This window comes from Pollachius pollachius (assembly GCF_949987615.1).
Source record: "Pollachius pollachius genome assembly, chromosome: 8".
NCBI classification, from domain to species: Eukaryota; Metazoa; Chordata; class Actinopteri; order Gadiformes; family Gadidae; genus Pollachius; species Pollachius pollachius.
In genome coordinates, this window is record NC_136941.1 from 23,944,416 (window position 1) to 23,972,044 (window position 27,629).

Consider the following 27,629-nt stretch of genomic DNA (forward strand, 5'->3'; position numbering starts at 1 on the left):
CACCACCACTAGTGTAAGGTCCGGAGAATATGAGGGCCGAATAATTCAGAATGAGCGAGTCAGCAAGTTGCTGACGCAGCTTCCCACTCTTCTCTTCTCGCCTGTATTTTGCGTTCCAACTTCTTCCTGCTTTCCATTCTTCTGTTGATATTGCGGATAAGTCTAAATAAATGCAGTATTGTTACACCGCAAAAAGAGTCAGTATAGCAGAGTTGAAAGCTTTCCCCGCGATCTTCGATGTGTTGTAAACCAAAAACTGAGACTACCGCTGCATACTTCTTGCTTCAGGTCCTTCCTCCTACACGTAGTAGTCGCTAGTAGTCGCCCTGGCTTGACCCCTCACCAAAAGTGTGTCTGCCGTTTCCTGGCTCACATCCTCCCTGACGAATCAGGTAACTGGTATTCCAGTTACCTGAAACTGGTGTTCCTCAAGGCTCTGTACTGGGGCCTCTTCTGTTCTCCCTCTATACCAGATCTCTGGGCTCTGTAATTACATCACACAGCTTTTCCTATCACTGCTACGCTGATGACACTCAGCTATCTCTGTCTTTCCCCTCATCTGACAAAGCCCTGATTGCAACACGCATATCTGAAAGTCTGGCAGACGTCAGCACTCGGACGGCCCATCACCTGAGGCTTAACCTCAACAAGACTGAGCTCCTCCTAATGCCAGGGAAAGATTGCCCACACATGGACTTACTGGTCACTGTTGAGAACATCACTGTATCTCCTTGTCCAACTGCCAGAAACCTCGCTGTGGTACTGGACAATCAGCTATGCTGCACCGCAAACATCACCGCGGTGGCCAGATCCTGCAGATTTGCACTGTACAACATCCGCAGGATCCGGCCCTTCCTCACAAGGGAAGCAGCTCAGCTTCTAGTCCAATCACTGGTCATCTCCCGCCTCGACTACTGCAACTCGCTCCTGGCTGGACTCCCTGCCTCTGCAATTAAACCTTTGCAGCGCATCCAGAATGCAGCAGCGAGCCTCGTGTTCAACCTACCTAAGTTCTCCCATGTGACCCCCCTCTCCTGCGACCTCCACTGGCTCCCTGTAGTAGCTTGCATCAGATTCAAGATGATGGTACTGGCATACAAGGCAGTCGATGGAACTGCCCCTGCCTACCTCCAAGCGTTGGTCAAGCCACACACCCCAGCTCGATCCATCCGCTCAACTACCTCAGCTGGACGTCTGGTACCGCCATCGCTAAGAGCAAGCAAAGGTCGATCAGCAAAGTCACAACTTTTTTCTGTTTTGGGGCCTCAGCGGTGGAACGAACTCCCTGGCAATGTCAGGATCGCAAAGTCGCTCATCAGCTTCTGCAAAAGACTGAAGAGTTCACCTCGACTCTGCATAGCTACCCAGCCCCTTCCGGCCACATATGTAGTACGTCCTGGCACTTAATGTACGCACTTATTGTACGCACTTAATCTACATTGCACTTATTCATAATACTTAATTGTTTTGCATCTGCAGTAGCTGCTATCACTGCTGTACACGGGGAATGGGTTAGCCTAGCATTTGTTAGTACTTGCACTTGGTTCTATGAACATCTTTACTGTACCGACAGCGATATATTGTTTCACTTCTTATGACAGAGGAACTTATTGTAAGTCACTTTGGATAAAAGCGTCTGCTAAATGCCCTAAATGTAAATGTAAATGTAATGTGTGAAAATGCTTCTCCAGATCATCTCTGTACCCTATTCTCCAATTATCAAGGGAAACAATGTGCGGTATTGATGTCTGGAGGATGCCTTCATATTTATTAAAAGTTGAATGATGAATGTAAAGTTATGTCTCATCTACCCCAGCAACTCATTGTAATTTAATTACAAACAAGCCTTTAAAGCGTAAAGGCTTGTGTTTGATATTGGTATATGTTGGATTCGATATAGAGCCTTCATGGTAAGTGTGCTAAAGTATTCCACTCTGGAGGAGCCTCCTCTCCAGTAATGGTTGAGAGTCTGATCCAGAGAGAAGAGACCCCTTGCTGTGGCCATGTGAGGCTAACACATGGGAAGAACCCCTAAAGGACAACTGGCTGAACTGGGGAGTTGGAACTGTTCTGCTGCCTAACACACCCGCACACACACACACACACACACACACACACACACACACACACACACACACACACACACACACACACACACACACACACACCCACACACACACACGCACACTGGCCAACATTTGGAGAGGGAGAGGGAGAGTGAGTGAGAGCATATTAAGAACATACAAACAGAGAGTCTCTGCCAAGGAAGTATGTGTTTCCAGATCAGAAAGAATATATGTAATTTCATAATGTTGGACAGTAGCTTTCTGCTGAGATTGGCCAATGCTCTGGCAATTTTTTAATTTCTGCATAAACAATCTGAAACATTCACAACATAATTCCTCTTAAAACCACCTTGGATCTGTGCCCAAAATGAATTCTAATAAGAGGAATTTCAAAATGTTTAAGAATGATGCGAACAGAGTTTCTCCGACCAAGGCCACTGTGCTGGGAATCAAGGGAGCCTAATGGTGTGAGGGATCACGTAAAGACACTAGATAAACACTAGACACTAGATAAACACAGATGTGGTAAATACTGACTGTTGAGAAGTTGGATACTAAGGACCTTTCGTCATTTCAGCAGCTCAGCTCCGGGAGTACAATCCCTTTCTCCTCCATGTTGCTGTTCATGGACTTCAGAGAGTCAAGGCTAAAGTTCCTTTCCACCAATTCTTCTCAACCACGGCCGAGATGACCCCCACTACGAGTCTTTACTAGTTGTGAAAGTACCAGAGACGTCAGACACAGTCTTTATGATTCATAATATCATCCGAGGCGCACATAGCCGTGATATTACATATAATATTATATAAATACCTATATATTATATTATTATTATATTATATTATATTATATAAATATAGAGCTCCAGAAGTCCGCAAACATCCTTTAATAGGTCCATGCCGCGAACGGCAACAATCCCTTCTCCTCCATGCTGTGGTTCAGTCTGACAGCTCATTGGTCAATGGGCAGCAGCTCATTTGCATTAAAGCTACAGACACCAGAAACAGCGTATCCTGAAGGGACTGAAACAGAGGGGATTAGCGGTAGGCAAGATTTATTTTCCTAAAAGCTATTTCCAGCAAACAGCTTCAAAAACATGTTTTCTGGAACTCATTCACTATGTCTACTTGTTGGGAAAACACCATAATATGTCTCCTTTAAGATGTAATGAATATAATTCACTTTTATTTAGCAGATGCTTTCATCCAAAGGGACGTACATGGAGTTTGTGTTTTCTAGGTAGTGGTTAGCCTTCTTGTGTCGGATGTCTGAAGTTTAAACCGTGGACTTTGGGCTTCCAATCCACCACCGTCTGGCTGGGGGTCAAACAACATCAGGATTTGCAGGTCCAATAAAAAACGTTTTTTTTTTTTTTTTTCTCTCCTTTCAAACAATGAATTAATTAAAACAATCAATCAAACAAGGATTGGCTAATTAAGAAATAACATTACAATTCAGAGAGCACCGAACATCCATTTCCCTGCAGCACTTCAAACGGGCCGACTATTTGTCTTAATTACTGTCCAACACACAACACTTCACTGAAAGGTAGGGGGTCTAAACTAGATGGTAATTTCTTTTTTTCCAGCCTTTATGTATTACTTGAGGCAGTTTTATTCAGCTCCTGGAGCATCAACATAAACTGGAGACTTTGGTTTAGATATTAAAGCATGCATCACCTAAAATTACCATGCATCACGTCAAAATGATTGATTAAAAAACTTGGGTTGGGAATATTTCTGTCAATAAAAATAAATCAAGGGAACTAATACTTTGAAATCTGTGCTCTGATTTAACCCCTTAACAGCATAAACTTGCTGCGGTGAAGATAGGATTTCTCACAATACAATTACTGTCTTTCCTTACTCTGCCAAAGGGGGAAAGGGGAGGGAGACAGGATAATAGCATGATAAAGACCGGAGAACAGATGCAGAATCATACCTAAAGACCCCCACCTCTTCCGTCACCCACTGCCCACAAAGCCAACAAAGCCTCCGTCCCTCCCAACCCTCATTGGACTTTATTATACCCGAGACGCCATTCATTTAATGGACGTGACGGAGAGAACAAGCAACCTGCCTGGAGGGTGAGAGATTCACAGCAACGGCTTCTACTGCACTATTGGCTCAACTCCAGTAGTGATGGGGGATAAAGGAAGTTGAAATTATGAAAATGTGTGAAAAATAGGTCATTGAAGATTTACTCTGTTCTCTGGAGAAAAAATTGACTTACTAGATCTCCAATAGCATGCATTTCAAGTCAAACTAGGAAGAGATTGACAAATGACAATTTCTCATGAAAGAAATAACACAAAATGAAAATAAGTAGCTGTCAAAATTTCACAGCGATGAGTCATGATAACTCAAATGACTTGGATACATGGGGATCAACAGTAAATAACAATGTGGAAATGTAAGAGGGGGATTAGAATATGTAAGTGTACGTTTACAGGATAGGCCCATTCTAAACGCTGTTGAAAAAGGTTGTGTCATTTACCGTCCTCACTGCTGGCCCTAGAACCAAAATGTTTACATGTTTTTTTATTATTAAACTGCCCCATCAACATGTTCACAGACATATTGGCAGATTTCTAGAACCCTCTTAATTTCCACCACCTTTCAGTTCCCATTTGCACATGTCATAAATGATCAAACATTCATGCTTTTACTTTTATACATCATTCCCATATCCCCTCAAATGCCTCCACGTTGTTGATACGAATGTTCAACCGGCAGTAATCATAGACTGTGTATATTTCCGACTTCTCAACATTTAAAGATGCTTTTAATCCGATTTTTTGGTTGTCAAAGATGCCAACCAAAAAATAAATATTATTTTAGACACTTTATCAATATCAACAGTAATTTAAGTTTGTAATGAGAATAACTAGAGTTTCCCAACTCTCCCCAACCTCCAGTTGTAATTAAACCCATAGCTTTTTGCATGGGTTAGCATTTGTATATCAGGATATTCGACCCTGAGGGTGACTCCCACTTGATGGTGACCATGCTTTATATGCGGACATCGATGTCGTTTAGACATCAGTAGAATCAACGGGGGGTTTAGGGGTGTGCTTGCAAGGGGCAGGATATGATGTTGGATCTAAGTGCGTAAGAGGTGGGATAAGTGTGGCCGCTGTCACTGTAGTTTGTTTCGGTTTGATCACGGACGAAATTGAGGCAGAACGGGCCAAACTCATCGCGATCATCTTTAATGTAGCAAAAAAAAAGTTAATTTCTGTGTTTAACTGAGAATACAGGGAGTGGAAGGACCCTATAATGTTCAGCTAACTGTTGTCAACAATAAAGTTTAAAAAAAAACAATTTCTATATACGAGTGCAGCTGTGAACTCATGTATTGTAATTTATTGTATGATGTGTACTTTTAGGGTTATGATAAGACTTATCTTTTAGCGTTGAATGAATGACTCTTCCTTTTACAGTCCCCTAATTACTAGGTATTTACCTGGTAAATATATGGTAAATCATAGATGTTATTGGGTAATTACCACTGGTAATAAGAAGGTAAAGACAGAGGAACTACAGCTGAAGTACTAAGAAAAACCTCCACTATTACCTATCAACTCAACTAAGTACCGTGTAGTTGTAACTGTTTTAGGATGGTTATGACTCAGATATAATTGTGTACTTCCTGGGAAAGTAGGCAATCAATTCTTAGAAACAACTCTTCTATTACCCATCAATTCAAGTTACAATTGTAGTTATCCAAGGTTTATGTTGGTAACAGCCCAGGTTTAATTATGTACTATCTAGAAATTAACATAGTACTTTCCAATAAATGACTATTTCTTATTTAGTTATTGTTCATAGCTACACCCATTTATAAAAGGTTTATTCGATTTACCTCAGAAACTACTGAATTGTTTTTATTTATGTTGAAGAATTACAGCAATACTTACTAACAACCTCTGCAGGAACAGTTTTCCTCTAGTGCCATGGTACATCTTCTTAAATACTGGGTACGAAGTCTTGTTTGTTTCCATGGTTTACCATGTTCTTACCATAACCTTTGTAATAGATGATTCCATTGTCCATGCAGTTAACTGGAACTTGTACCATACATGTTCTGCAACGTTACTAAGTAAAACATGACAGTTTACCCAGTAAGTAAGCTGAAACTGTACTGTAAAAGGAAGCCTTGTTTGTTTCCATGGTATTACCAGGATCTTACCATATTAGTTGTAACTGGTTATTCCCTTTTCCATGCAATCAACACAAACTTGTACCACATATGTTCTGCAACGTCGTTCACCAGGCCAGGCCTTCCTGTTCAGCCTCAGTCTAACTTCACATAGAACAGAGAGCTCCTGAAATACTGACTGCCTTGGGTTCCACTGCCATCCCTTCTGATCATGTCAAAATAATGACAACATAAAAAGCAGCATCTGGCCACAGTTTGGGATAACATTTGTTCCCCTAGTTTTCTATTCCTTTATTCTTTCTTTCGTTCTCTACGTTTTAATTTGTCTGTTCGTTCATTTTCCTTTTTTGTTCCTTCTCATTTCTTTGTTCTCTTCCTCAACATTGATTATGCACTGATAAAGATCCATAAAGCTCACGTGAGGCTCACCAAGCCTACGTCCAGATGAAGGTGCACTAGGTACGCACACTCAGAATCCATTGTCATTCAACTCTAAATGTATGCTGATTCATAGCTTATTATAAATTGGAGATTCCAAATGAGCTGATGGTTGTCTAGCTATTTGGCAGCCCTGGTGCAGTCGTCCAGCAGCTCTTTTGACACCTCTTGGATGGAAACCAGGAGTTATGATTTTTCCTACCAAAGCGGATCAGCTCTGTCCAGCCAAACCACTGTCAAATCCATAAGCCTGTGTCTAAAGGGAGGGGGCCAGACAGGGAACTTGACGTCCTGATGAAGCTCTTTGCTATTTATCTTCTCTGGGCTGTGAGGCCCTCAAGGATTTTACCACGATGGTAGTTGAACTTGACTAAGCGTTCGCCATTACGACATAATGTGCGTTTGTTATGAGTCACAACTTGACACTAGCCTGAGCCATGGATGAAAACGAAGGCTTCCCTTGAGAACTTGTATGTCATTAGTCTTACCTTACCCTGACCTTAGGCAATCCTGATCGGACCTGGTAACCCCTTAAAATTGTCATTTGTGCATCCAGTTTTTTAAAAGACACATATATATTTTATGTTTTTTTCTATTTATGGGCAAAAAAAAACGAAGATTTTTTCTTTAGCAGAAAAGATACACTAACATAGCATGCCAAATGTCAACAAGGAGAAATGCCTTTTGAAAATGCATCTGTTGATAATTCCAGTAGAGCTGGGCAACGCTCTTCTGGTAGGTTACAAAATGTGGCCATCACGAAAGAGGGAAATGGGTGTGTGTGTGTGTGTGTGTGTGTGTGTGTGTGTGTGTGTGTGTGTGTGTGTGTGTGTGATGTCTGTATGTGGATGTGTGTATCTGTGTTTATACTTGAGTGCATATTTGTGTGTGTGTGTGTGTGTGTGTGTGTGTGTGTGTGTGTGTGTGTGTGTGTGTGTGTGTGTGTGTGTGTGTGTGTGTGTGTGTGCGTGTGTGTGTGTGTGTGCGTGTGTGCGTGCGTGTGTGTGTGTGTGTTTGTGTGCGTCTGTGTGTTTCTGAGTGAGGGAGACAGATATAGAGATAGAAAGGCAAAGTGAAAGAGAGGAAATAGAGAGAGCAAGAGATAGAGGTGAAAGAGGGAGAGAGGGAGGGAAAGCTAGAGAGGTAAACACGAACAGCGATAACACAGAAAGATAGATGAAAAAACATGCAGTAGTTAGAAACAGTCACATACATAGCACGGTTTGAAAGCAGTGGAAGTGAGCGACAGGGCTGACGGGAACGGTGATGAAACAATAGCAGCAGGCTACATGGACAGAAGCAGCGTAATGTGAGGAGACAGTAGATGTCTGATGTGTAAACAAAAGGATCAACTGGAGAAAGATTAATGGGGCCACAGGGAGCAGAGGGGAATATAGAAACGTTCCAGGGAGAGAGACAAAGACACAATTCATGTCCTTCCCCATCTGCTAAAGAAACTGGAGAAATGGGATGGAAATATGTGTTTAATAATTGCAGATCTGTTGCCAGTTTTTATTACCCAATCTATGCTGAATATATCTATACATATTTTTTAGACTTACATTTTGTAATTGTCCTGTTGAATGAGGAAAAAAAGATTTACCCCCTTAAAAAAAACCTCATTTAGAGGATGAGAAGCTTCTTATGAGCTTGTGATGAGAGGTGGCCAAGTGGCTGTTAAAATACACATAGTAGAGCTGGAAAATGTGCTGGTCAGAAGTAAGTCCAATGCTTTTGATTTAAAAATTAATATGGAATTAACAAAAGTACGATACTTGAAGACATTTTTGAGGAGTATAGATTCTACCAAACAAAATCAATCCACTACAGGTATTATTCCTTTTGAAGAAGTGACTCAAGTTGAACCATTCAATCAGGACGAGGTTGGCATGGCTACGGGTTCCCAGCGGTCATGGCATTTCTTATACAGTATTTCGGTAAGTGAGATTGCTAAACATGCTCATATAGTGCTGATCTAATAGAAATATCTTACCTATCTAACACATTATATTTCTCCCAAGTCACAATCTAGGGGCTCAACGTTCTTTCGTGATTTCCAGTCAGATTCTGTGCCCCAATAGGAACAAACACACACACATACACACACACACACACACACGTCTCCTTACACCTTCACAATTCATCTTCTTCGATGTCGCCACAGCGCTCCCGTAATTTACGCTGACATGCAATGAAACACAGCGAATGCGAAAGGCAACGCTCGCTTAACACACTCGTCTTCATCTGTTACCACCAAACCTTCCTCCTTTCTCTCTCATCTCCTTTCATCGAGACACTATTCTCCTCCGCTAGTTCATCTAGTACGTATTCACCGGGCCAGCCTCACTCTACCACTCACATTCTCCCCGCTTCTACTTAATAGATTGGTGCTCATCGACCACCTTGGTGCAGGCATGCAGGCATCTGGCCTCAAAATATTCAATTTCCTCAGCATTCTGTTGGACGCGATGCACCACTTGATATTCACACAGAAAACGTCTCCACTCTGTTACAGCAGCATTGTCTGTTGGCCTGAGGATTCACACTGCCTTTGGAATATCAACAACAAATTATGCCTCCTGACATAATATAATAAGTAAAAGAGTGTACACAATGAGGATTATGTGTTAGATTACTATATATATATATATATATATATATATATATATTTATATATATATATCTTCCAATCTGAGCAGACGGGTTAGAGAAGGTTCTCTGGGTGAATGTCTGTGTGTTGTTGGTTTGTTGGGGCGACGCCCTCCGATTGCTGTTTATGTAATACAGGTATCTGATATAAATCACAGGAAAACAGAACCATACATCATCATATTCTTTAATTAAGTTGGAATGCAGGTATATTGGACCTATCATTTCAAATTTCGATAAGTTACTAGGCACTAGGCAGTCACAGTAAACTAGAACCTTCTCAGGGAGCAAATTGATCACCAAGCAAATTAGAATTCAAGCACTTCCATCGTAACTAGAGCACCTTTAAGCGTACGATTATCAGGCTTAGACTGATTAGCATCAGGAACAGAAATAGAAAATAAGTTTCAAGAATGCAAATGAGGCCCAAGCTTTAGCCTTATTGGACCACTGTCGCAACACTTAATGTACACTAACCTGATGTTTTAACCTTGGATAACTACAGCCCTCTTCTCACAGATCTGATGAATCTGATAGCAGAAAAAGCTCAAATCGGGTGGACAGGGGTGTTTAATTTTCTTTCTGTTTCAACCAATCATGTTGTTCGAGGCGTGGATCTGAAAGCACATCATTGGCTAAGAGGTAACACAAACTCGGCCAGCACTAGTCAACTTCTTGCTGTGGGGAGACAATCTTAAACATCTTGTCCGGACACTAACGTTTTTAGAAAATGTGTCTGTAAAGGTCAACGTTCTGTCGACTGGCCACCATAATATTCTATTACAATACTATATATATTACTATATAATACTATTATTATATATAGTTAACTGGGGAGCTGCATCCACTCGCTTTAATTACGCTTTGGAAGAATATCTCTATTCACTCAACAGGAAACAAGAGCTAACTCCGCCCCTTTAAGGTTTTGTTTTCCGGCCCAGGCTCTGTCCGCCTCCTCCCAGACGTCCTGCTGGATCCAAGATTACTACAACCCTGAGTCTACCCCCAGACATCCTGCTGTACTGTTATAGGATGGCTGGATCCAAGATTACTACAGCCCTAACCTGAAGAACACTAAACGGGACACTAAATAGGGTGACTTGAGGATCAAACGCTTTAGCAAATTAATCTATCTGTAATTTGAAAAGTTTTCTGGTCGGCAGCGCAAGGAGAAAACTGCATGATGAATTGCTAAATTTAAAACAAGAAACAAACAGGTCTAAAAAAAATCACATCTTATTACGAGTAAATAGAAACGCAAACAGATACGGCCATGCATGAGATTGTTCACAAATGAATGGACTGTGCTTTGAATGAAGAGGAAAAACAAGGCTGTAATCATTCATTCAGTCCATGTCCTCCCATCCTATCAGAACCCTGCCAACGCTCGGCCAGTTCGCCCCGTTCTGTCTTGCATTTTTTTTAGTGGTGGTGGAAATGTATGCAAAGCATTCCTTTGCATACATTATATTCTTGATGTGTGGCAAATTGGTTCCTGCATGTTTATATGATACAGAGAGCGTATGATTATGTTCTACTACACACACACACACACACACACACACACACACACACACACAAGGTACATCTCTGAAGCTGAATTAGCAGATAAACTCAGTAGCAGGAAATGCCAATAGCTGTACCAAAGAGGAGCAATACAAAAATGAATGATGTAGTTAATAATTCAAATACTACACTCCAACATACTTTCTTAACCTAAATACCCATCCTTCCTGCACATTAACCAATGAAATGGGAGCATGAGACTCAAATAGGTTGAATAGACTCAGAATCAACCTCTGAATAAAACATGTGAGTGCAAGCAACCGGCAGCATTCAAAAGACAACCATATGTGTTTGATGTTGAGATGAAACAAACGCCTTGTGTGACGCTAGGCCTGTGTGTGTGTGTGTGTGTGTGTGTGTGTGTGTGTGTGTGTCTTCCTTTCTCCCCTTTCTTGTTTACGGATCACGAACAACACAATGAAAGCCTCATAATTAAGTCAGCACTCATTTTAGACGACAACTCGCCATTACAGAAAGAATTAGGTAGAGGAGACTCTATTAGACTTATGGTTTTGAAAAAAACAAATGAACAAGAGTTAATCTGTAACATTCTACCATATGCAGGCCCACATGGCAACAAACTGTAACAGAACTATAATGTTTATGTCTCTGCTTCAATAAGGAAAGGCTTGGAGCAGAGTTTAATCAAAAAATGTCCCAGCTCATTTGATTTATGGCGGGTATTGACATATCCTGTCTCATACCTCTATGTTTTTTGAAGCATTTTCCTCTTTCATGTCATCCTAACATTTTTTGAAGAGTGCTTTACACCTAAATCTTCCCGAATGCAACTTAAAGACGGCATCACCTGCTTTCAGGCCAGAAAGGAGGAGAAAGATGGACCACGGCAGATTAACTGATGCTCCATTATTGCCCTATGCTTCCTAACGCAGCACCTCGTACGAAAAGAGAAGAGCAGTGACTTCAGTTTTGCCTCTTTATTTCGCGATTAAGGATTACCTCTCGCTCACTGGCGTCTTCCTTCTGATCTATCCTTTCTTTGTCCCACGTTTTTCCTGTTGAGATGTGCTTGTATTTCTGAATCTCCCTTATATTGAAGCCCCCCCATCCCCCCACTCACTCAAGACAACAGCAGTTGACTCATCCCCCCCCCCGGTACATCGCTAAAGTGGGTCGCACCCCCGCAACGTCACAGCACATCACGCGCAGGGGCGTTGATTTGGAGGTTTATTGAGGCAGTTCAAAGGTGTATCTATTCACTCTTTTTAGAGTTGGGAGGGGTTTAATTCCTTTTTATGGACTTCATGGTAAGTATGGACCAAATTTTTTATCGGTAAAAAAATATAAAAACTAGGAAAACATATAAGTATGTACATATCTATTCATGACATTCTTAAGTGGCACTCAATGGCACGCTCAAGAACAAGGGGAGAATTGTTATATAGATCTGAGTGTGTTTATCCCTGTTGGTTGTTACTGGCCGTTTAGCTCTGTGTGAGAAAGAAATACAGATATTTTTGTCCCAGGGTCATTTCTGAGGTCTGGTTCTGCTTTGACGTTATTGCAATCATTTGTTTATATATCTATAAACGGTTCTTGATTAATTCCTCCGACGGCTGCTTGTGGTACAAACTATTTATTTATATCCCTAGGATACTTTGCATCTCACATCGCGCCTTCTTAAATGAATTGTGCCAACTTTGTTTTAAGCTTTTACACAAAGTTATTCTTCCATCTTAATTATGTTCTAACTCCTGTGTTGTTGAAACTGAACTTCTGAAAAAAATGTTTGTTACCAAGCCAAAAGTGCAGTTTTTTATGGAAAGCTCATGTATACATCTGGATAGACCGAACAGACTCAAAACAACACCATGCCGTTCAATGTTGGCACAAAGCAAATCAATTTACTGAACTCTATTCATTGCGCCATAAATTGTATTAAACTCACCCCAAAGACTTCTCCAGTCGGCTAGCTGGCGATCCAACAATCTCTCCTAGAGTGCAGAATGCCTGACCTAAAAAATCCTGAAAGATGGAAATAAAGTGAGCCAGGCATAAAGAGATGGAGAGAAAGACAACGAAGATCACAAAATAAGCACAAGTAGAGCACAGGGAAATCAAATGCTTGGATTCCACAACAGAAAGACTAAAGATAGGACAGATGTAACAGGAATCATAAGAGTTTAAAAGGACTCTGTGGGACCCACAGGTGAAGGGAGACTGTAGTAATAATGCCAAAAATAAATGGGTGGGGGGATAGAAGGGGGTGCCCTTTCTGAGGGCTAATTGAACAAGGTCTTAGCGGTAATCATCTCTTTCCCCAGGCTCATTACCTTACTATAACCAAGAGATTACCATGTACGCTACACATTCAAGGTTCATGTTTGGAGCTTCTATAGAGAGAATGGGCATTTTTCCAGTGTGTGCCTCGGGTAGGATGGGGCAATTTCGGAGCCTCGATAGTCAGTAGCCATTAAATCATTTAGCGTCACTTTATTTTAAGGCAGACAGCCAAATCCTGTGCAATGAAGAACTACTCCTTGAATCAAAGAATCCTCCATATGTCTCATCGTCAAATGTTTGGACAAACTTCACTGGGCTCCATTGAAAGGTTGCCCACGGATTTCCTTTCGTTGAGAAACTGAGTTACTGTCAATTGTTTTGATTGAGCTATGCAAGTTAAGTCTTTTTTTTCAAGCAGGATTCTCTCTGGCCTCCTTAACACTATCTTTCTAAAGTTATTACTCCAATCCAAGCCATCAGTGCTGGCAGTGGGGCTTATTGCCTAAATGTTATCTGACATCAGTTAAACATTAGGGGAGATGACTCTGTGACCATCAAACAGGCTCGATCAACATGGATTCGATGTGCACTGAGTGATGCAATCTGAATTTTTGGGGTTTACCCATTGAAGGTAGAGGGATAGTAAATTCTGGGGAAAGAGACATCCACCCTGCGCTAGATGAAAAGTGAGAGAAAAGGCTGGAACGTACGTCGCGCTCCGAGGGCTTCCGGGAGAGTTGGGCAGGAAGCGACAACATCAATAACAACAGCAGAATACATCATATACAAGGAACACAACACTGTACAATGCCTACAACTGCTAATGCTGTGCAAATGAGCAATTTAACAGCACAAGGCCACATGGTTTACACTAAAAGCCACATTAAAAACCAAAGCAGGGAACATGCACAAAATGAAAGCAAACCATGGTAAAAATGCAAACTTTTGGTATCCAAATACCCACAATAATCTCTGTAACAGATTATCTTCTGGAAAGAAAAAAAGCTCCTTGCAATGCTTTTGACGTTATAGCTTCCATTTTGACTTCATCCAATCTTTATGAAATAGGTAAATTAAGAGTGACTTCACTAATTAGGCTTTAATTGTATTGATTTTGGTCCTGGAAACTACTGGTTAAAAGCATATCATAATCTACAAACTAGAGAACGTTGATTATTCTTATGATACCGGGAACAAGAAAGTGGGTCAACAAAAAACAATATAAAGATGGATAAACTATGTTAAACTGAAATAAAGACATTGTATAATCAGACAGAATGACCTGCGCTTATTAGTTTGTATTTAGATGCTTCCTCACCAAAAGTTTGCATGTTTCCATCATGTCCACAGCATGCAATGTGCATGCTCTAATTACTGCTTCAAAACCGAACAACCGTTAATAAAAATTATTTGACCAATTTTTGACCATCTATTTCATAACTTTACAATATTGCAGGAATTGCATTAATGGGGGAACTTTATGATAATTGTGATCGTTATGAAAATTCTGTCTTCATAGAGGATAAAGGATTGGCCAATCTCTGTTTATCTGTGGTCTGATATTGGAAAAATACTCACATGTTTGGACAAGTCAGGACTTTTGGAGTCAACATCATACCTGAAAGAAAAAAATACATTTGTACTATTGAAAAACAGAAAAAAAAAAAACTAAACATTGTTATAGTTAGCGTAGCATATGTGCAAACATTTGTGTCAGTCGTTTCCAATATATGCACCCTCTGGGTAACAGTAGGCTATTATTCTGCTGCAAGACTCTCTTCCTTTCTTCCTTAACAGAGAGTAATGATTCTGGTTGTGATTTGCATGTGAATGTAAGCAGATGAAAGGAAAGGAAATGCAGAATATGGGTTGGAGATTAAACGTGATGAAACGATCCTTTCAGTTCAGAGATTAATCAGACTCTCTTAAAAACAATGTAGGCAAACATCATAAAGGCCGGCCCTTTATATGACAGAATGATGTTGAGCTCCAAAATCCCTATTATTTATATGTATTATGTAGCCTAGATTACACATTTATGTATGTATGGAAAGATACCGTCATAGAGAAACAGAATATGTTTGGGATCATTTCATTCAATGTGAGGTTTTGACACTGTGTGTTATTTAAGACAACAATTAGAGCATACATATGTTGGATGAGCACAGCCATGCAAATTGGGACCACTTTTAACTTTAAACTTAAACTCAATTTTAATCTTTGGAATCCCTTTGTATATGATCCAGTTATTAAACTATTTTAGTTTTTTTTTCAGGAAACCAAATCTGGATCCTAAATGTCTTGATGGATTTCAGGAGAGGCTTTTCAATAGCTGACAGTTGAGCAGCATTACGAGCAGTGTCAACGGGCGACTGAAGACAAACCACTCACAAGTCGAAGCGAAGATTCTGCTTCTCCTCAAAGAAGTAGTCCAAGATATACTTCCGGACAAAGTCTGGGTTCAGGGTGTTGTCTATCACCTCGGTCCGGCCAAACTACAAAATATGAGAGGAAAAAGAGGCAGAGATAATGCTACAATGAGATTACAGGCAGAAAATAAACAAATTACTATTGAATTAAACAATAAAATAAACACCAGGAAGGTATTTTATTCAAATGGTGGGAGGCAACACAAGAATAGCTGCCTGCAGAGATCTTGCTTTGGTCTTTATTGCAACCGGCGATGTCAACTGTGTTGTTATACACCAGAGTAATGTGAAACAGTTGGGGATGAGAGAGAGAGAGAGAGAGAGAAAGAGAGAGAGAGAGAGAGAGAGAGAGAGAGAGAGAGAGAGAGAGAGAGAGAGAGAGAGAGAGAGAGAGAGAGAGAGAGAATCCTTTACCTTATACTCTAATTTACCAAACAGGGATTATATCACCCTTTCCAGCCCGGTGAAGAAAAATAGAAGAGAAAGAAGGAAGAGGATGAACCAGCAAAAATTAGAGGGATAGTATGAAGGGACAGAGAGCATTAGAGCAAGTAAGCAAGCGAGTAGGAAGTGTGGTGGAAGAAGGGGGGGGGGGGAGTGAAAAGCAAAGGAAGAGAGCAAGTTTTCAGAGCAAGAGGTGCATGAGCACGGAGGGAGATGAAGAAGACGGGGAGGCCAGTGGGAGGGCGCGGAGGATCTATCAGGAGGAGAAAGGTGATGATGAAAGCGTTCTAATTAGTGGGGATTCTCGCTCCCACTCATCCCAACCAGTAGGAAGAAAAAGAACACAGGGCAAGGGTCCCGCTGCCCGGCTTTATCCAGAGTGACTACACAGAGCTCCCATTACACACACCCACCTCCCAAGGATGTACCATGGGGGGCAGAGGACACACATCCTCATCAGCACCACTTCCAGCAACTCCTCCCATTACGGGTTTTAAAAGGAGTGATGCGTGAACCAGTCGGGTTTCTAAAACCGGTTAACCGGCTTCTGCAGCGTGACTTCAGGGGCGGCGTCTTCATTTCTTTTTACCAACATATATCTCTTTGTGTTGAATAATTCAGGCCCATGCATCCATGAATGAAGCATCTACTGTGGGTGCTAGCAGGCGGCAGCTAGGCTAATCGCTTTCCAATCAGCTCGCTCTTGCAGACTAAACCAAACACAGGGAAGTTCAGTTAATGTGTATCATTTGTTCAAACAGATGCTTCAGTGAGTCTTCACCCACAAACGTTATTTATTAGAATTTTATTGCATTCATTAAGTATTAACAACGCCCCCCTTGCATATGGGTTATGCAATATGCATACTATGCAGGCTGTTAAGCGTCCTGCAGCTGCAGAGGGACAGAGTTTTCACTGAAAGACTGTTTCCCTGGTGGCCGGTGTTACAATGTACACACACGCAAGGTATAAACCATGGGAAATGCGAGAAAAAGCATCAATACATGGGATTTCAATGCCCTATATTTAAACACTTATTCCAGAAAAAGAGAAGCATAGGAAGAAAACCCAATTGCTTACAAACATGTATATGCCATCTATACCTACCATATGTACTGATATAGCGCGCTGTTCAGTGTTTTCTTACAAAGAAAATGGAAATGGTCTTAAAGATGGTGTAGCTTTAAATGATAGCGCAGGGTCAGTTAGGCATCAGAGAAAATAACGGATCCACCTCAGGACTAATGCGACCGCCATGGAAGCACGCTAGTTGCACGACGGTTCAGGGCCCACGTTAGGGGTGATTTGATAGTTCAGCTCTTCACTGAATGACAGATGGCCCATCCAACAGGGGTGTGGGTGGGGATTCTGCACCTTGTTAATCTGTACAGAGGAGGACTTATTCGTTGCCATGCATAGCCATTGAGGTAGAGGTGACACATGTCTGGGCCAATGTTTATTTTTACCGGGCCATGCTGGAAATGCGTATTTTAGCACCTCAAGCAGCCAATTAAATAATCTATTTTGTCACACTTTCCAGTTCCCATAAATACTCTCCATCTACCAGCTGTTTGTGTTCTACCTTTTTAACCACCTGCTTGCCTATGGGGGAGGAGGATGGTTATTTACTCCACACCTAATTTAGCATTTTTGTGATTCACGGTTGAATTGTACTGCCCAAATAACACAAATGTGTGTTGTCAGTAGTGTGCTAACTAGAGATCTGTATGTGACAGATAAATATCAGTAGCATGGACCACCGTGAACTGTCCGTGACATTTGCAAACAGCTCTTTATCCCAATTTGATTGGTAAATTAGTAGCGACATTTGCAATCTGTATTTTTCAGAAAGTAATCGCCCACTGTTTTCAACATGCTGAATTCATATAAGGGCTAACTGAGGAAATACAAATTTGTTTATTTTGTGAGTACAAACACTTAAATTTTAAAATGTTTTGGGTCACAGCTATGTTAAAGGTATAATATGTAACAATTCAGCACAATTAACAATTACATCTAAAACTAGACGTATTTTATATATTTTGTTGAGTTGTGCACTAATATTATCCCAATTGTTTCAAGAAATTTGGAACTGGGGAGTAAGTGGGCGGAGCCAGCCATTCTATCCCTGAATGTGATTGGCCGTTGTGTCCCTAAAAGCACAGTTCTACGTCACAGTAAAGGCTGGTTTATACTACTGCGTAAAGTGCTGTTCGTAGACACGGAGAGCCCTCTCTGTCGACGGAGACCCTCTCCGTAGCTCTACGTGCATATCCAATATTTTTTTACAGGCGGCATCCCTGCCTGGGATAAACCGTGCCGAGCCGGGCCAGTATAGCAGGGCTATTCAATTGGCGGTCCCAGGGCCGGGTCCGGCCCCTGAGGGATTTTGTACCGGCCCTTGGAGTGAAGTGTAGTTATTCCATATGGGTAATGAAAAAAAATCTCTGAAAAAAAAAAAATACTATGGTTAATTTTACATTCTTTCGTGCAGTAGGAGGCAGTATGCACCCAATTAAGCCGGTGGCAAAACACATAGAATATCTACCTGTTTCGGCCGGACATATATTTTGGGGGACCACACATGACCAATCAAAGAGGCCCATTCGCGCTCTAGTGCCGCGCTCTTTTGCCGCGCTCTGACCGCTCTGACTTTCTTTCAAGCCAAGCACGAAGTTTGATTTGAAAATGTCTCTCTCTACCTTAAAAAAAAGAAAAGTTGACTCAGAACAGGCAGTTCAACAATGAATGGACAGAGAAATACGCGTTTATTGCCGTTGATGCGAATCCTGTGTGCTTAATCTGTAACGAGTGCCTCGCCGTGTGCAAAGAATATAATTTGAGAAGGCATCTCAAGACAACCCATGCTAATTTTGATGCTATTTTCCCACCGGGCTCTGCTGCTCGGAGGCAGAAGATAACGGGCCTTACATCTTGTTATGAGCAAAGACGTCGCATTTTGTTTCGGGCCTGTACGGATCAAGAGAGCAACTGCGGCATCATTACGAGTGGCATGGATATTGGGCAAAAAGAAAAAGCCGTTTACAGACTCAGAGATGGTCAAGGAGTGTATGCTGGCATCCATTGAGGAGGTGGTAACTGATGAGAACACACGAAAAAACATTGCATTAACATTTACATTTAGGGCATTTAGCAGACGCTTTTATCCAAAGCGACTTAGAATAAGTGCATTTGTTACAATAAGTACATTTGTCATAAGAAGTGAAACAATATATCGCTGTCGGTACAGTAAAGACGTTCATAGAACCAAGTGCAAGTATTACAATCGCTAGGCTAACCCATTCCCCGTGTAAAGCAGCGATAGCAGCTACTGTAGATGCTACACAATTAAGTACCTTGAATAAGTGCAATGTACAAGTGCCAGGACGTACAACATTCAATGGTGGCTGTGCATTGGTTTCTATGCAGAGTCGAGATGAACTCTGAACAGGTGAGTTTTGAGTCTTTTGCGGAAGCTGGTGAGCGACTCTGCGGTCCTGACATCGGTAGGGAGCTCGTTCCACCACTGAGGTCCCAAAACAGAGAAAAGCTGTGACTTTGCTGATCGACCTTTGCTTGCTCTTAGCGATGGCGGTACCAGACGCCAGCTGAGGTAGTTGAGCGGAGGGATCGAGCTGGGGTGTGTGGCTTTACTAATGCTTGGAGGTAGGCAGGGGCAGTTCCATCGACTGCCTTGTATGCCAGTACCATCATCTTGAATCTGATGCGAGCTATTACAGGGAGCCAGTGGAGGTCTCGGAAGAGGGGGTTTACATGCGAGAACTTTGGTAGGTTGAACACGAGGCGCGCTGCCGCATTCTGGATGCGCTGCAAGGGTTTAATCGCAGAGGCAGGGAGTCCAGCCAGGAGCGAGTTGCAGTAGTCGAGGCGGGAGATGACCAGTGATTGGACTAGAAGCTGAGCTGCTACCCTTGTGAGGAAGGGCCGGATCCTGCGGATGTTGTAAAGTGCAAATCTGCAGGACCGGGCCACCGCAGTGATGTTTGCGGTGCAGCATAACTGATTGGCCAACACTACACCAAGGTTTTTGGCAGTTGGAGAAGGAGATACAGTGATGTTCTCAACAGTGACCAGTAAGCTCTTCTTGCTTTTCAAAGAAAGCTCTCACTCTTCTCTGCTGATCTTTGTCCTGGCAAGATGCTCCACTTCCCCACATTGAAAAAATCTGGCCTGCAAAATACCGAGGTGATGTCAGGGTTTATTGACTCATTGAAAAACAATTTTGCCACTAGGTTTGAGGATTTCAGCATCTCCAGTGAAGTGATTAGATTTGTGAAGGACCCTTTCTGTGTGAATGTTGAGGCAGACTTTGCATTGAAAGGAAAGGAGCTGGTATCGTCATTGGATGAGGGGTCTTTACAACTGGAACTCATTGACATTCAGTCGTCAGATGACTTGCGACAGTCATTGCAGCAGGCAGGTTTTGAAAAATTCTGGACCCATGAGGTCAGCCGAGAGAAATTTCCACATTCAAGGGGTCTTGCACTTTTTCTTCTGACAATGTTTGGCTCAACATACACTTGTTAGTCGTCATTCTCACACATGAATGCCATTAAAACTCACAATGGCATATCCCTCACTGACCAGCATCTGCAACAGTGCTTGCGCATTGCCCTGACAACATATACACCTGACTTCACTGCTCTTGCCAAGTCAAAAAAATGCCATTTTTCTCATTAGATGGCAAATGTTGGCAAACTACATGCAAGGTAACAGGCATGTTAGTCAAGCAAGAAATGAGGATTTATTTTTTGAACAGTATGATGCAATTAACATGTTATTCACCCCATATTATGCTCTTAATATTTTTCTTGATGTGGTATTATTGTTGAATGCAGTTTGAAATGTTTTGCCTTGATAAAGTGCCATGCGCTGTTATGTTGTTATAGTTCTATTCTGTACCATACTATGCACTTTGGTTTTATTGTTGTTGGTGGATATACATTTGATGTTGCCTGTAACTCAAATGAGTGCAATCTTAAATACCTGTGATATGGCTGATCTAGACTGATTGTTAAGGTGTCTGATTTATGTTCAATATGGAAAGAAGTGAGTACAGTAGTAGTCCATGCGTGGATTTATGGGGCAGTCTATTTTATTTTTTTAGAAGGAAAAAAGTGTGAGTTGGATTCAGTTACCATTTAGCTGCATTTCTGTTTTTAGCCAGTGGAGAAGGGGGACAGTTTGATTTTTCTGAGAATTATTTCCCTCTTTACTTGTAACACTGAAATGTATCTCCTCATTGTCAATTGAGGATAACGAGCTGTAAAGTTGGTACAGTTATGTGCTATTAAGTGGATGTTTTCTGTTAGTTAATTGCATTTCTCTAATTGTCTGTGTCTCGGATTTTTCAACATTGTATTGCCATTTGAATGTAACAATGCCTTGGGCCTATGTGTCTTACTGCATCACAATGTTCATATGTTGTTCTGCATTTACAAAATAGATTATATTGACTCCTTCAGTATGTTGTTGTAATTTCTTTGTTACCATAATTACTCATATTCTCCGGCCCCTTATTTTGCCTCAGTTTCATGAACTGGCCCCAATTCCAAATTAATTGAATAGCCCTGCAGTATAGTATAGTCGAAAACGCCACAAAAGCCGGGCGCAGCACAGCACAGCTCGTGCGTTTAAACTTGGAGTGGAAACGCAAATACTGCCCGGGAGTGTAGTAAAAGTGCCTGAAATAATCATTTGTGCGGACGGATTTGTTTAGTTGTGCGAGCGCGCAGTCATTTCTGCTTGCAAATGTGGCAGTGATATGACGATATAGACCCTCGTCTGCGCACACACTCTGAATCAAACCTGATCATGTGCAGGAGAATGGATTGTTATTGGCTTTTCCCTGCAGAGAAGACGGCTAGCCGAATTCACTGAGATGCCTCCAGTTTAATTGTATTTTAGATATGCTATTGTTTGGAGAGGGGTTCTTTGTAATCCGCCTATTGCAGGAATATTGACCATTTGCCAATATGGCTCAATAGAGAGGATCACTGCTGCCTGATCCTCTGGGCAGGCACACACCACTAGAGACGCTACTCATACCGGCGGTCAAGTCTCGGTCGTTGTCCGTTTCACATCAATGTAATGCAGATGTAACCCAAATGTCCTGCTGTCTCTCTATGACCCTGGACTCTGCGTTGTGTTTGGTTGTTTGGTGTGATGGGTAGAGAAGGACCACGGGACACAGTTGTTCGGGATTGTGGGAGACGCTTGGCAATTTATTCCCCAACAGTGGAACGTCTTCAATATAGCCTTGTATCTTGTATCCATGAGGGCCAAACACAAAAACAAGATTAGAAAAAAAACTCTTTGACCCAACAAAATGTAAAAATAAATACATATAACCATAAACTATATAATCTAAGAAACACTCTCCCCCAAATAAAAGACAAAAACATTAAATTAAACAGTAGACAAAATCACATCGTACGAGATCATATAAGACGCAAAACACACACATCCCATATAACACTCAACAGGCAAACGAACATATTTCAACATATGCAACATATTGACCAAACAAACTGAACGGATGGGTGGTCCAAACCCATACCAAAAATATAGATTGTGCAAGATAACTTGCTCACCTTGCATCCATGAGGGCCAAACACAAAACAAGATGGCACCCACACGAACTACGTTGGCGCACACACGTGAACTACGGTGGCGCACAAGGGACACAATATTTAAATTGCGGCAAACAGCGCCACATGGTGGCCTGTCTAATTAACAACCTTACACAGAGCATGAATATCTGTCAAAAACACCTTTCCAGCTACCACCAAGTAGAATATTATTATGTAGGAAACACTGTAATGCTAAGGTTAGCTGTAATGTTAAGATTATACAGTTACAATTACATTAATAAAGTTGTTATCTTATGTTACATTGAACATGCTCATAAAGTAATTTTTTAGAAGGGTTGTTTAGACCACGGATAACAGTGCTGGGCTTCTTCACGTTACATAAGTTGCAGCTGTTTGAGTCGGCAACTCACCTAATTGTAAGCAAATTCTTAGCGAGTAAACATTATGTTACATGCGGTCATTGAATTAGAATGACATGAGATAACCTTAAAAACGTTTATACAGCTTTAATAAATAAACTTGTCCATGAACGTGATTTCTGCCTGATTATCCCAATAAAAAATGGCCTTTAAGTTCTTGGACAGATTTACGTTCTTGGACAGAAAGTTTGTTTTTGTATCTTGAAATTATGTTTGGTAAAGTGATACATTGTGAAAAAAAAAAATATGATTAATAATGCATAATATATTTTTTACACTTCATAATACGTCAAACTTTTAAACTTTACACCTTGTGTTGAAGCAATGTCAAGATTTCCCAATTTTGGACACATTCCAAAATGGACAACCGCATGAGAGCCGAGCGTTACCACAGACACCTGCGCAAATTTCCTGAAGAGCCCACGTGTCGGTTCTGGGGCTCTGTGCGGGGCACCCAGAGGTGTTGATGAGTCCGTGCCAAGCTGTGTTAGCAGAGTGAAGTTGGGTGGTGGTTGAGTGGGTGGATGGAGGGTGGGGGGGGGGTGAGCTGGCTAATGTGATTTCCCCGCTGAGTAGATAGAAAATACCAAGCAGCAAAGTTCATTAGAGATCTCCCGGCTGGAGTCGCTGGTCGTTATGATAGCCCTGCATGGTGAATCTAGCCGTGCCACTGTCACTGCACGCACCTACACAAACCACCCATAGACACAAATAGCTGGGGTACAAACCAGACGCCGGCCACCCTCATGAGGCCTGTGGATTAATGAGGTAGGAATGATGCAACTAGATCATGCTTTTTGCAGCAGAAGTGCATAGAGCGACAAGATAAGCACACACACACACACACACACACACACACACACACACACACACACACACACACACACACACAGGTCGCTTTTTCCTTCATAAGGCTAGCATTGTGTTCATCTTTTTTCGAGGGGGAACAAACATGGCAAGCATGGGTATTGCGTTTTGCCACCGAAGGACTTAATATACATCTTTCATTCAATGTTGAGACTAGATTGCACACTTAACAAGAGAGATGGCTACATATTCACGTGGACAATGTCTCACTGATATGCAAGCAATTCATGTAAAAATGAACACAATAGTCAATTATTTTTTAACATTCAATAATATTGTATAAAACCTAAAAAAAGGATAAATAAGTCAAGGATGCAAAAAAAATAACATACCGTTAAGCCACACTGTATAATAAAACATGCAATGCATTTATAACGTTCATTATACATCTATTATGAATATAACAAAACAAATTTAGAACTAGACAGTGGACATGACCTCTGGTGCAGGTTTTTGTAGGAATAGAGACTTGACTTTGTGTACTGCCACTACACCAGATTTACCCAACAACCCATAACTGCAATAAACATTTATGTTTTTCGAGCCCATATTGTGAAATTGTGTGTGAGAATTTCTTGTGAAGTCATTAGTGCACGCGTCTAGCGGTGGTGTCATTGATTAAAGGATGAGACGAGAAGGTCATTTCAGAATGACTACATTTTTGTGTAGACAAATGCAAAATAAACCACAAAAAAATACATCATTTTTATCCAAGTGAATATGTACAGAATGTAGATCCTGCAAATACGAAGGACAAAATTGGTAAATAAAGATTTTTTTCAGCCTCACCTCTCTCCATTGCTTAGTTTCCACTCCTTGGGTGTAGAGCACACACACTGGGAGGAAATAAAAGAAAGAAAGAACCAACAGGTGATGATTTAGTGAGAATGCCCAGCAGAGAGGAGCTGGTAGAATCCAAAATGGATGATCAATATGAGTGCATTAGCACTGGCCCACAGAACAAACAGACCAGACGCTCTGAGACAAACACACACACACGCACACACACGCACACACACGCACACACACACACACACACACACACACACACACACACACGCACACACAGACACTCCTGTCTCCATCCCAAGAGGTGCACAGTAGACATTCAGCACAAAGCAAAAAAAAAATAGTGCACTAAAGTGAGGTGGATGCGCAGAAGAAGCACGTCAAAGCTACGTAAAATAAAAACATACTCACAAGGGTCTGATTTCGAGAATGTGTCTTTATCCAACAGGTTCCTGGAAAGAAAGTAACAAAGAAGAGAGAGCAATGACTCTGGCTGCCAATGTGAACATGCCATATAAATATATCCCCAATATTGAAATATTGAGCTACTCAGCTGAATTTAGGACAAAGTGCACATATCATATGTACTCTTCTTGTTTGAAGACCCGTAAGTTGATTATTACCAACTAGTATGAACCGGTTGTGCAGTTATAAGAAGTCGCAGTGTTAAAGCAGTTGTAACAGGGATTGAGACTCGCTTAAAATGTAAGTGAACCCTTATCTAAAGGAAGGGGAGGTGATAATATAAGTAGTAGTTGAAAGTATGCGTCAATGAGTCTGAGCGTTATAAAGAGTGATGTTGTATATCAAATGCGCCCCACACCATGTTGTACCATCTTTCTCGGACACAGCCCTCATCATGAACAGCTGCCCTTAAAGAGCTTCTCCTTGGGGTTAGCCAACATCAAAACCAAAAGACTAAGAGGGTACACTAAGGCCTCCCAAAAGGCCCTTTGACGACACCAGAAGAACAAGACATTAGTTTGGAGTAGAGTACAAGGTTCACAGCCCGGTTGGTGGAGTCTAGCTTTCCTACATTGCACTATAATTTTAGTAATAGTGAAAAATAGCATAGCTTTGCTATGTTGGAGATCATGAAAGACATAGTCCACCAAGACACTGAAGAAGCTGCCATAATGTTGTATTTGAAAGGAAATCAATATAGTCTTTTGTTATACTAATACTTTAAAAGTACTACTTTAAAATACTAATACTATTAAATACTATCATGTTTGTGCGTGTGTGTGTATACCTGTCTGTGTGTGGTGTGTGTGAGTGTGTGTTGTTCAAGTGTATTGCCATAGAAACATGTTTGTAGCTTGCTGGTTCATCCAATGGCACACTGATCACATCCATATTTTTGTATTTATTGTACAATCAAAACTATTCTCCTATCAGAATCTCACCTGACCTCTGAAATTTCTACATTGTCATGCTGCTCTTGAGCTCCCAATCCCCAATTACAATTACAATTAGGGCATTTAGCAGACGCTTTTATCCAAAGCGACTTACATCGGTTAATATACACATTGACACACCGACGATCAATTACTCATTGATAATGTAATCACAAAACACCTTTCCAACGGACATGCTAGAAAATAAATAATGGGATGTTAATAAATGAAATTACAATACATGCCATTCATAAAAAATATGAATATCCTTGAAGGGAAGGCCTCTTCCATCCTAGACCATTCCATCAATAATGACAACTTTGTGGTGCCTGCGACTCGGAAAGCAAGGAACCTGGGTGAGACACTAAATCAGGGGACAATTGGTGGACAATTGTGGACAATTTTCTTGATAAAGAGGGCCAACATGAACAATTCTAAATAAGAATAAAATATTTGTATAAAATATTTGTATATATATATATATATATATATATATATATATATATATATATATATGTCTGTATGTAAATTCAACCAACATACATAAATTTCATATTTTCCATTCCCAAATGCATTTTTGACATGCCTGTACTCTTGTTAAACAACAAATACAACAAGATTGTTTTAAAAGAAACAAGAACAGTGATTGAGGGATTAGTATTTTTCTCAGTGCAGAGGGCTCACAAACATAAGATAAGATAAGAAAAAATATATTGTCTTTCACAAGTGACCGAAATTCAGAAAAAGACAGACAGTCTAAAACAATGACAATAAATTAATGCAAAAGAATGCAAGCAGTGCAAAGGGATGACTGAATGGAGCGAGATATGTTGCCTATTTGTGACTGTTCAGTGTGGTGATGGCAGTGGGGATAAAATATGTCTTTTCGTGCCAACGGGACCCTGTAGCGTCAACCTGATGGCAGTAACTCAAAGGATTGGTGGAGATTGGTGGAGGTGTAATTGTATTGGCTTTCCTGAGAACTGACCGGGTGTACAGTTCTGTTAGGGGGGTTTGGAGAGAGCCAATTATTTTTCTGGCCTTATTTACTATCCGGGCAAGTTTTGTTTAGTGCTTGACGGTGAGGGTGTTGTACCAGGCTGAGATATTGAACGTGAGTATGGATTCAATTAATGAAATTCAAAGCAGTAAACCACAGTTAAAATGTCCTTGCTGACATTAAAAACTGTCTGTCCCAAGGTATTTAAAAACGTCAACTTGTTCAACTGGCTGTTTGTCAAATGGGCTACTAAGGCCATGTTGCCTGCATACTTTAAATGAGTCATTCATTTTCCACTGCAGGAGATTTTGTTGGTGTGGACATAAAAGAGAACGGGGGATAAAACTCGATTCAATACCATTCACATGCAATTGTTGTGGCCTGTCCTGTTAAAGCTTTTAATCCATAAAATCAGTGTAGGGTGGACCTGAAGCTCCACTAGGAAATGCAGCAGTGTGAATATGTGTACAGTATTAAAACCAGAGGAGAAGTCCATAAAATAAATCCTTGTGTGGGGATGTGATGAGTCCAGCTGTCTGGTCACGG

General features: G+C 41.1%; 1 protein-coding gene across 1 annotated transcript in view; it reads right to left on the reverse strand.

The window, feature by feature from the left end:
• LOC307078926 (copine-5) overlaps positions 1-27,629 on the reverse strand; it is a gene marked incomplete at both ends in the record, with an annotated part of 120,678 nt that overhangs the window by 61,677 nt on the left and 31,372 nt on the right. The window contains 5 exons of the mRNA XM_079740961.1: positions 12,790-12,866; positions 14,703-14,742; positions 15,516-15,619; positions 24,687-24,733; positions 25,098-25,138. Of these exons, the coding sequence (XP_079597087.1) occupies positions 12,790-12,866; positions 14,703-14,742; positions 15,516-15,619; positions 24,687-24,733; positions 25,098-25,138 (309 nt within the window). The remainder of the gene's footprint in view (positions 1-12,789; positions 12,867-14,702; positions 14,743-15,515; positions 15,620-24,686; positions 24,734-25,097; positions 25,139-27,629) is intronic.